This window comes from Hippopotamus amphibius, chromosome 9 (assembly GCF_030028045.1).
Source record: "Hippopotamus amphibius kiboko isolate mHipAmp2 chromosome 9, mHipAmp2.hap2, whole genome shotgun sequence".
Classification (NCBI taxonomy): Eukaryota; Metazoa; Chordata; class Mammalia; order Artiodactyla; family Hippopotamidae; genus Hippopotamus; species Hippopotamus amphibius.
Genome location: NC_080194.1, coordinates 30,510,845 through 30,522,965, shown reverse-complemented (window position 1 = coordinate 30,522,965; position 12,121 = coordinate 30,510,845). Strand labels below are relative to the sequence as shown.

Here is a 12,121-nt window from a genome sequence, read left to right as displayed (position 1 = left end):
TAAGCAAAATTTTGATGTCATTCCATTTATACATCTTCTTTATTGTCAGTGTGTTTTTGGTTTTTTTTTAATGTCCTGTTTAAAAACTCTTCCCTACTCCAAGGTCATTCACATTTTATCTTATGCTGCTTTCTAAAACCTTATTGTTTTACTTTTCATGTTTAGCTCTACAATCTATGTGCAATTTATTTTGTGTATGATGTGAGGCAAAGACCAAGATTCACTTTTTTATATGTGGTTATCCTAGTTGTCATTGAAAATATCTTCTTTTCCCCACTGCTCTGCAGTATATCCTTAATCATAAATCAAGTTTACATGTATTTGTGGAACTTTATCTGGACCTCAAACTGTTCAATTGGCCTATTTTTCTTTCCTTGCTATGGTACACTGGCTTAATTTCTGTATCTGCATAAGTCTTGATATCTGAAAATAGAAGCCATCGAACCTTGCCCTTCTTTTTCCAGATTGCCTTAGATATTCTTGGCCCTTTGCGTTTTCACATACATTTCAGAATCAGCTTGTCAATATCACAAAAATCATGCTGCGATTTTAATGCAAGTTGCACTAAGTCTATAAATCAATTTGAGAAGAATCGACATCTTTACAACCCTCAGTCTACTAGTCCATGAACACGATTCAGTAAATAAAAATACATATCAACTCTGCGCTAATCACCGTGCTGAGCTGAGATGTGGTTCTTGCCTTTGACGGACTTACAAATAGGTAAACAAATTCTTACACACAAAATATGATTCACTGTGATCATCTCATCCTGATAATAATAAAAGCTAATATTTATTAAATGCCTGTTATCTGCCAACCATGATTTTAAGGACCTTAATGCATTCATTATTTATGCTTTACACTGATACTTTGAGGCAAATGCTGTTATTGGGTCCTCTGTGTAGGTATTTTTAATCTTAACAAAGTCCAGGGAAAAAGAGCACCCAGATCTTGATGGGGAAATCAGAGGAAACATCACAGAAAAGGTGAAAATTTAGCTGATTTCTAAAGAAGGTTGCTAGGAATGGAGGAGGTACAACATTCCAGGCATATGAGTAGCATATGGAAAAAAAAATAATACTGTAGGGTGAAATGATATGGCTTCTCAGGAAACTGCCAGTGAGCGAGTCCCAGGACTGAAATGCAGTGTGGCAGGCAATGGAAATGTGGTTGTGGTGAAGCTCTCCAGAGAGGCAGAGTCTGTGGGCCTATCATTCTATGGAGTTTGAGCTGTAGCCTGAAGGCAGTGACTGTGCTGCAGAGATTGACTGGCTGTTTTAGGTTGGATTCCTCAGAAGCAGGTATTATTCATTTCCTAGGGCTCCTGTGTATAGAACCACAAACCAGTGGCTTAAAACAGCAGAAATGTATTTGCTCACAGTTCTAGAGGCTAAAAGTCTGATATCAAGATGTCATCATAGTTGGTTTCTTCTGAAGGCTCTAAGGGAGTTTCTTCTATGCCTCTCATAGCCTCCGGTGACAGTCCTTGCCATTCATTGGCTTGCAGGTGCCTCACCCAATCTCTGCCTCTGTCACCAGCTGGCATTCTTCCCTGTGTGTCTCTGTGTCTCTTCTCTTAAGGGCACTGGCCATCTTGGACTTAGGGTTGCCTTAATCCAGTATGATCTCATCTTAACTAATTACATCTGCAAAGACACTGTTTCCAAATAAGGTCGCAATTCCAGGAACCTGGGGTTAGGATTTTAACATACATTTTGGGAGGACACAATTTAACCCATAACGAACCCTCAGGTGAGGATTTGGGTGCAAGTGACTCATTAAGGAAGTGCTCCCAGGGGAAGCCAATAAGAAAGTGGGGAACTGGGACAAGGGAGGAAGAAGCCCTGCCAGGCTGTGACCCCAGGAGGCCCTGCAGGCTCTGATCCTGCAGGACCATTTCAGGGTGTCAGGTACCCCTCAGAATTGTCCTCACCTGATGCAAGGGAGCTGGGCCTTTCACATCAGGCAGAGCAGACTCCAGTGGCCTGAGGCCAGTCCTCCAGGAACGAGCCACAGGTATTGGCCTCTGGAAGCAAAGGCATATCAGCACCAGGGTCATGTCACAATGGTAAAAGGGAATTTGAGGCGATCTGGGCAGAGCACCTTTACTATCTGCTTTTTGTTATCAGCTCGCCTTCCTCCAGAATTGTGTAGAATGGCCTTGAAGGCCCCCACCCCACCCTAGGTAACCTCAGACTGTTGTGGAGCTGTCTGTCTGTCTGTCCCTCAGAGATCTCAGTTCTTTCTCCTGAAATCATAACCATCATTTTCTGCGTGCCACTGCTGAGCAGCCCACATTTCTTACTCTTCTTTACTTGGTTGTGCTTTTTTTCATCCTTTCTTCCTTACTTTCTATCTGACCTTTTATAAACATCAGAAGCCAATCAGAATGCACCTTTACTTTTGTGGGATGAACTGACCAATCACAGCACGAGATGTGTAATCTTTGTGTCTCCAAGTCCTTCTCTGAGATGTCATTGTGTTGGTGGCTCACGGACCATTGCTGCATTATCCTCGATGGTGGTTTTAGTTTTTGGACTTTTGGGATGTTTCATTCTCAGGACTGAAACTAGAAGACTAAATGCCCCTCTCCAACAGGGGGTTGCTTATCAGAATCACATAAATATTATAGGTTCAATGAATTGATTTTTAAATTTCGAAAACTTAGTCAACACTTATGGAATACCCACATTATAGATATTCCTATATATATTCAGTAGGTACAACAATGAGTGGACCTTTAAACTGGGGAGAGGACCAGACCCTGAGTCTGCCTCTGGGTGGTCTTACTACATTGAGGGTGTCTGTTGACATTTCTGTGTCTTTGTTTCCTTTCTGTGAAATTAGAAGGCTTGGAATGGAGGATTCTTAGGATAGCTCTAATAGTCTATAATTTTATGTTTAAAGAATCTTAGCACTTTAATGTAGGCAGTAAAGTAATTTAGACCTCAATTTCCATCCATTTCAAGAAGCCTTAAGCAAGCATCTCCTAGATGCCAGCTCTGTGCTAGGTGATAGGGATACAAAGAGAATGAAAACCCAGTTCCTCTCCAGCATTAACTCACAGTCCAGTGGAGAAGGGCGGTAAAGAGAGAATTGCAATCCAGTGCAAAAATTGCAACAAAGGATTTCCATCTCAAGAGACTGGAGATACAAATGGAGGAGCCGACATCATTGCTAAGAAGATCCCTGAGCTAGAGTTCAATGAATACCTAGTTCTCTGGGAATATGTGGGAAGGAAGAGTTTAATGTAGGTTTGTAATTCCAACTGCTGTAAGAAACAATCCCCCACAATATATTTCCAGTTTATAATATGGGTGTTTCTGGTCCACGAGTGATTATCTGTGTGGTTATACAGACACTCAGATTCCTCACATCTTGTGGCTCCACCAGCCTTTTCCTGGGGCATCAGAATCCTCTGCTGGATCTCTTGCATTCAGCAGGCAGAGATGGGAGAGGGAGAGTGGAGAATCATGTATAAAGTTTGGATGGGCTAGGCAGGAAGTGGTATGCACCATGTCTGTTCACGCTTTCCAGTGGCAGGACTGTGGCACAAGCAGACCAAACTGCAAGGGAGGCTGGGAATGTGTTCTAGCTGAGTACCCACAAGAAATAGGAAATGTGTTTTGCTGCATCCTACAGGCGTTTGTGCTGCAAGCAGCTGGATCTCTCTTGGGCCGATCTATGGAAGTGTAACATTAGATAACTGTCAAAACTAGAGTTGCTGACCAGGGACTATTTATATCAAATTGTGGTTACTGAGAGAGAGAGCGCACTCATCTCAGCCTTGGTTGATTCAAGATTTCCCAGGTGAGACTGCAGGTTAGGCATTTAGCAGGTTCTGAAATCTGAGAGGGGGCTGGGTGGGGAGGTGAAAGTTCACTAAGCTACAGAATGAGCTTTTGCCGCTGTCAGCGGCCCCTGCAACCCACGGATCCGGGATGTTGACGGGCAACTCAGGTTTATCCACTTGACAAATGGAAGGCAGCTGGTTCTATGCTGATCATCTGCTTTCTTCCGTCTCCGCAGTGACGCTTTCAGCTGCCCCTCCCTCCTACTTCAGAGGATTCACACTGATCGCCCTCAAAGAGAACAGAGAGGGTGATAAGGAGGAAGACCACGCTGGGACCTTCCAGGTAAGACCCCTTCTGGGCTTATCCAGTGACCCCCGTCGCTCCAGTAGGTAGATGCCAAGTGAAAGGTGGGCAGATCAAGGAGACTAAGGGAAAGGAGCAGGGCAAATATCTGAGAGGACTTCTTGAGTAATTCCCTTGACCATTGGCCGGGTGGGCCAGGTCCATGGAAAGACCTGCAATGCGGTAGGCAGCAAATGCCTCAAGTCTACCTTAAGGCCTTTGGGCTTGGCTACCTGGCAGGCTTTTCTGGGACTCACAGTGCCTTGGGAAGCAGACAGTTCAGCGTGGTGGGAGCTCCCAGAAACCTGCCGAGGCCCAGCTGTTTTTCCTATGCAGCCATTTTTCAATTGACTGGCAATTCTCAAGTATAAACGGAACAAGAGCTTAGGATGGCCAGACTGGAGGGAGTTCAAAGCATGGGAGAAGGATTATTAAGGGAATGAAGAGATTGATTTATGAGGGAAGATTAAAAGAATTAAACATGCTTTGCTTGGCTAAATGAGCAGGGCCGAGCTGAAGAGGTGGTAATGGTCTTTAAATGTCAGTCCTTGCAGAGCAGCCTCCTCCAGGGGAGGCCTCGTTTGACTTTGTACAAAAGGGCACAGCGAGACGAAAGTAGGTCAGGACAAGAAAGGGAATCTCAAAGGCAAGGCCCTGACAGCGAGTCATATTTCACGGTGGAATATTCTTCCAGGGGAAGTGGTGGGAACATCACCCCCTTTCAGAGGTTTAGAAAGAGGCTGGCAAGTTGTCAGAACATGTCCCAGAAGGATTGGGGCGATCCTAGGAGGAGGCCTGGCCAAATCTGCTGTAACCATTTCTCATCTCAAATTTCCATTGTTCTGGAATCCGTTTTTATCTGGCATTTGCAAACTCAGAAGGAAAAAAAAAAACTCAAGAAGAATACTCACATCCATAGCTGGCTGCTGGGAGTCTGGTACAATCTGTGGGTTCCACAGAGCACCCCAAATATCTTCCCCATCCAAAGAGAGATTTAACTCCTTGTGGGCAGGTTATAATTTTGAATCCTGTGTTTTTAAAAAAAAAAATCCAACATTTAGGATTCTGGGCTTCTGGCCTAGTGAGACTGTTAATTTTATACTCATTGTAATGTCCTTCTATGGACCTAGATGTCAGGAATTTTCTTGGCATGTATCTGAAGGAATTACCCAGATACAACCAATATTTGTTGAGTGATTACCATAGGCCAGGCACTTGGTTAAGTGCTTTACCTTAAGCTGGTTTATCTTAATTTAATTAGTTTACTTTATCTTAGTTTAATTCTCACAGCAACCAAGTAGATAGGAACTATTATCCCTATTTTATAGATCAGGAAATTGAAGTTAGAGAGATTAAATCACTTGCCTAAAGGGCTAGTAAAGAGTAAGGCCGGGCTTCTGTATCAGGTGTCTGGTTCCAGTGACTGAATGTCTTCCCTATGCTACTGAACAGGCTCCTGGCACGGTGTTTGGACAGTGCATCAGCAAGGTTGTCGTTAGAGGCAAAGGAAGATTCATGCACACATGCCGCCCAAGAAGCGCGAAAATGTATTCCTCTTGTTCTTGTGCTAATTTACCTGGAGGTGTGAAGGATGTATCAGATTGGGGCAGCTGAGAGATCTGGGTACCTGAGTGTCAAGAGGGATAAGATTTTAAGAAGGGAGAAGTAAGAGGTGGGAGATGGGAAATATGATCTTAATATTCACCCAAACAAAATTTATCTGTTTTAAAATGATGCTTAGAAGTATATACCCCAAAGAGTTGAAAGGAAGGACTTGAACAGATATGTGTACACCCATGTTCGTAGCAGCCCTATTTACAATGGCTGAAAAGCAGAAACAACCCAAACGTCCATTGGTGGATGAATGGATAAACAAAATGTGGTGTATACATACTGTGGGATATTATTCACCTTTAAAAAGGAAGGAAATTCTGACATGCTATAACATGGATGGCCCTGGAAGACATTATGCTCAGTGTAGTAAGTAGGCACAAAACGACAAATATTGTCTGATGCCACTTCTATGAGCTACATCGTCAAATCCATAGCAACAGAAAGTAGAATGGTGGTTACCAGGGGATGTGGTGGTGGGGTTGAGGGGTGGGATAGGGAATTATTGATGAACAGGTGTGGAGTCTCAGTTTGGGAAGATGAAAAATGTTCTGGAGATAGATGGTGGTGATGCTTATACAACATATGAATGTACTTAATGCCATGAACTGTATACTTAAAAATGGTCAATTTTGTGTATATTCTCTCTCACACACACACACACACACACACACACACACACACACACACACACACACACACACACAGTGATGCCTGAGTTAGGCCAGTGGGGACATGGCTTCTTTTTTTGATGCTGTTTCAATTCAGTAAATTGATAGTCCTCTCCAACTCACTGGGGTTTCTGCTTGGCTAAATCTTGGTCCTTGCAACCAATTGGTGAATACAGGGCCCTGTGCACAGTGGGCAGTAAGTAAATGTTTGTTGAATGAATAAATGAACAAATTAGTCTTTCTACTAGTGCCCATAACTCAGTCCTTGGGATTTCCCAGAACTCCTATTTCTTTATGCATCCATCCTTCCTTCTTCTCTTAGAGCGTCTGACATCCTTTCTTATTACATCACAGTGGTTCTCAGAGTGTGGTCTCTGGACCAGCAGTATGAGCACCATCTGGGAACTTGTTAGACATAGAAAATCTCAAGCCTCATCGAGACCTTCTGAATCAGAAGCTCTGAGGGTGGGGCCCCCACAACCTGCGTTTCAGCAAGCCCAGAGGGTGAATCCAATGCACACTCGAGTTTGAGAACCAGTGTTGAAATGAGACATGGCTCCAGCCTATCCACATGAACGTCTCCATCATCACATCAACATATCTGTTGTTTGAGCCCTAGAAGGATCAAAGCAGCAAACCTACATGTAAAATGCCTAGCATGCAATAATAATGCTTGTATGCCAGATACTGTTCTAAGTGGTTTACATTTTTTAACTGATTTAATCCTCAGAGTAACACCATGAGATAAGCGTTATTATCTTGTTTTTCACAGATGAGGAAATTGTGCCACAGAGCAATTCAAGTAACTTTCTTAAGACCATTCAGCTCTAAGCGATAAAGCTGGGATTCAAACCCTGGCAGTCTGGCTCCGGATGCCTACTCCCAACCTGCCTTTCAATGTGTACATGTTAAGTGAAAAATAAGAGTGTATTATGACTTTTTAATGGTAGTAGTCTCTATGTCAAGAGCTTTATATTTGTTATCCTACTTAGTTCTCAGAGCAACCCTGTGAAGTCAGGATTGTTATACCCATTTTCCAAATGATGAAACTGAGTCTCCAAGGGACGAAGTAAATTGACCAAAGTAATCCAACATCTATGGGGGTGGGGGAAGGGGAGGGAGGGGACCCTGTGCCAGTGATTTTCTCACACTCATCTCCCCACCCCTGCCCTGCCCCGTGCATTCAATGCACACTTCACTTGGGTGCCCAGTATCTCAGAGGTTAGAGGGCGAGGAATCATAGCTCATGCCCCATCTTACCTCTCCGGTTTCAGACGTTGTGGTCTCTATGCTTGCCACCTTCCACTCTAGCATAAAAGTCTTTTCTTTTTGTACCAAAGCTGTCATCTTTGGAGTCATTCATTTATTCATCAGCATTTACTGAGTGTCTCCTATGTGCCAGGCACTAAGGTAGGCACTGGGGATACAATGGTGAGAAAAACAGACATAGTCCTGCCTTCAAGGAGCTTACAGCACCCTCCTATAACTGTGCCTTATATCAACAGGCATGGCAAAAAGTCAGCAAGCCATCATTGGGACACGAGCAGATGATCAGAAACTACAAATGCCAATGTAATTTTAAAAATATATACATGGCAATTAACAAATATTTAGATATGCTTCTTTGTTAAGACCGTGACTCCACATATGACAGCTTTGAGGACTTAACATCAACAACAAAGCTTTAATACCGTTTAAAACTGGTGGAAGATTACATTCTTAGTTCTAAAAGTGACTCTAAGAGTGGGTGACTTTGCTTCTCAATGAGAGCCCTTACTCAGAGAGCACAGACTCACCAGGTACAGAAGAAATGAAAGCAAACTTTAATGCCCCTTTGGACTCAAGGGGAGGAAATGGGGCTGCTTGAGACAGGGAGGGTAAGGGTTACAGCTCTCACCACTTTGGCAGAGGCCTGAGGAGAAGGGGGCGGGGCTGCCTCCTCTGCTTCCAGCTGCAGCTGCGGGTCCAGCGTGGCAGCTCTGGCACAGACTAGGGTGTCTGTCCCCGGCTGCCAGAAGGGAGAGACACGGGAGTCTCTTTGATGAGCTAGCTGGGTGTACTCATGGCTAATTGAAAGTGACAAGGAATGCAGCAGCTGGACTGCCTGTACAGAAGTAAAACCCCAATCCTTTAAAATTGTTGCACAAAATGAGTTGCTCCCTGGAATGCTCGTGGCCCAGCCAACTGCCCAGCTCTTTCTCCCTCCTCCTTCAGGTCTCTGCTCAGACGTCCCTTTTCCAGGGGGGACGCCCTATCACCCTATTTGAAACTTCATCCCCCCCATCCCTGAGCTGAATTCCCTATCCCTCTCCACCACTTAATTTTTCTCTGTTGCCTGTATTGCCACCTGATGTGCTATCCATTTTACTTGCTGACTTGAACATCATCTGCCCGCTTCCACTGCACTGTAAGCTCCACGAGGCAAGGATTTTTGCCCGTCTTGTTTGCTGCTGTATCCCCAGCACCTCGCCCTGCCCCCCTCACAGAGTGGGCACTCCAGTTTAACAGATTTTTAAGCACAGTATTTGTACTAAAATTCAAGCTGCTGGTTTTTAACACCACTGCTTGATTTTATTTTTAATTTAAGGCCTGTATGCATTAACTAGTTTAGGGAATAGTCTGCCAATCAAAGGAAGAAAGCCTCATTATAAAGAGGAATGTTTGCCTAAGATTCCTTATCAATACCATGCAAACAAGTATCTTTTAATAACTAATTACTCCATATTCTTAATCACCTGTTTATAAACTAGTTTCATTATCTCTTCACTAACAATAAATATTTATTAGCGCCTCATGAATTCTGAGCCACGTGAGAAGCTAAATGAGTTTTCAACCCACTTTTCTAAAAATAAGCTGCTATTGCAAACCTGCTCTTAGGAATTCTCTCTGTTTATAGGAAAACTTCCTTTTGTTACACCTCACCTAAGCTTAACCGTGACCCTCATAAGATATTAGAATCTTTCAATCTGCTATTCACTACTATAAATAATGGAGTAAAAACAGTTGCTTGCATAAAACTTTTTTCCTTATTTGGTATTAGTTTGCTAGAAGAGATTCCCAGAAGTGTAATTAATTACAAATGCAAAGGATATGGATATTTTTGTGTTTTTGATATGTATTTCAAAGGTGATTTCGACCCCCCCCCAACCCTCCCCCAGATTTTCACTCAACACTCTTTTCAACAACCTGAATATGGGCGTCTGTCAGAGTAGCCACACCCACTGATATGAAGGGAAACATACATTCCCATATCAGGACTGCGCACGACAGGATTTGGGCAGGTCAAGCTGATAGACCGAATCTAGCAAGCTAATGGAAGAACACAGAAAGTTACCTACTTAGATCCAAATGACCTCTTGCAACCTGTACAAGAAGGTGTGGATGTATGGCAGCACTTTAAACAAACGAACAAAAGCAAAATAATCTTAGGATTTTTAGTTGCCTGTAAGTAAGTTCAGAATGAGTCATTAATGCGCTAGGACCACAAAACACAAATGAGGTCTCAGGATGCATCATAGGAGCATGAACACATAGATTGTTTTATGGGATTCTTAATCCGTCCTGGGAGAGCCCACGATATTCTCTTTTTTTTCCTTCAGAGTACACTTTTCTAGTGAATGGATATTACCACATAAAATGTACAATGCTTTCTTTCATTCGTTTATTCAAATATTCCATAGCATTTATAGCACTCTACTTTTCCTTCAGAGTGGTTACTACAATTTATATACTTGTAGGATTATTTGTTTAATATTGCTCTGCCTCACCAAATTGTAAGGCATACCATATCTATTTCATTCACTAGTATATTTCTATCAACTAGCCCATGCCTGGCACATGATGGGCACGCAAATATTAGTTGAGATGAACTAATAAAAGCGCTAATTACCAGCTATGTGAAATGCAACGTACTAGATTCTGAGCCTATTGAGATGATTAATCAAGGCCTGGTCCATGGTGTTAATTTGGAGGTCAAGATCTATAGCAGAACTTCTCAACCCTGGTATACTAGATACACTGGTGGAGCACAAAATGGGTTATAGGAGAGCCTAGATATTTACTTCCTTGGATATTGGTGTGGTCTCGTCTGCTTACTCTAGGGAAATGCTGTCATTTCCTATCTGTGACATAAAGAGACTTGTATAGAAAGAACTATGTTGCTGCATACTAAGTGTTATAATCGCTGCATGTGTGCAAATAAGAAAGCAATCATTTGCAGGAAGCGAGGAGTGAGTGTTGATTCGAGAGAAGAGAAAGTGTATTTATAGAGATAACTTTTTTTAAAATTGAAACCTAGTTGATTTGCAATGTTGTGTTAGTTTCAGGTGTACAGCAAAGTGATTCAGATATATATATTCTTTTTCAGATTTTTTTCCATTGTAGGGTATTACAAGATATCGAATATAGTTCCCTGTGCTATATAGTAGGACCTTGTTCATCTATTTTATATACAGTAGTGTGTATCTATTAATCCCAAAGCCCTAATTTATCTCTCCCCACCTTTCCCTTTGGCAACTATAAGTTTGTTTTCTACATCTGTGAGTCTGTTTCTGTTTTGTAAATAAGTTCATTTGTATCACTTATTTAGATTTCACATATAAGTGATATCATATGATATTTGTGTTTCTCTGTCTGGCTTACTTCAATTTGTGTGATAATCTCTAGGTCCATCCATGTTGCTGCAAATGGCATTATTTAATTCTTTTTCATGGCTGAGTCAAATTCCACTGTATGTATATACATATCTTCTTTACCCATTCATCTGTTGATGGAAGTGTAGAATAATTAGTGATGTTGAGCATCTTTTCATGTGCCTGTTGGCTATCTCTATGTCTTCTGTCTTCTTGAGACAATAACTTTTGAGTGGTCTCTTTGGGTAGTAGAAGTTTGCAGGTGGACAATGGGTGCAGATAAAGAGTTTGTGTGAAAACCACGCTACACTTTCCTCTACTTTTTTGAAATTTAAACCATGTTTCTTGTGTATTACTTTCCAACACTAAATTTTGTTTTAGAAAATTAACATGAGGAAACAGTAAGTAATAGGCATTTATTACATTTAAAATACTTAATTTTTGGTTGTAGTGAACAATATTTCATTTCGGCCCTCAGCTAGTTTAAAGTAGAAAAGCACCTAATCAAATGCAGAACTTAATACATACTTAGAGCTTATAATTGAGTGTAAGGAAATTAGAGTCAGTATGCAACAAATAAAATGCATATGTGTTAGGTAATAAGTGTAAAGGGGAAGATGAAGCCACTGAAATGGAGAGATGCAGTTTAAAATGATGGTTAGGAGGAGTTGCTAAGAAAAATTGCATTTAGGTAAAGACCTAAATGCTATGGCAGAGCAATCTTTCCTCTATTTTAAAACTTGCTCTACTTTAGTGTTTCACTGTATCTATTTTGACAATGCATAGAGCCCAGTAAAGGTACGGTAAACGGTTTCTTGAATGAAAGAACAAACGAACAAACAAACCAGGGGCTGGATGACATGCTATGCTGGCCCTTTCCCTTCGGGAACTTACTCATTGTAATATGCCTCTGTGAGCTGTGATCCTAAAAGAACCATCAAAAGGACATATTTTAACATCAATGTCAAGACCTCTTCTTCAACACTTAGTTTTCTTTTTTTAATTGCTATTAAAAATCATTTGTAAGAAAAGTGAGAAGCACCTGGCATGTGAGTGCCTGGGCTGGATG

General features: G+C 41.9%; 1 protein-coding gene across 1 annotated transcript in view; it reads left to right on the top strand.

Annotated features, from left to right (window-relative positions):
* The window catches only part of SPON1 (spondin 1), a 270,084-nt gene that overhangs the window by 16,782 nt on the left and 241,181 nt on the right, over positions 1-12,121 (top strand). The window contains exon 2 of the mRNA XM_057750017.1: positions 4,033-4,139. Coding sequence (XP_057606000.1) covers positions 4,033-4,139 — 107 coding nt within the window. The remainder of the gene's footprint in view (positions 1-4,032; positions 4,140-12,121) is intronic.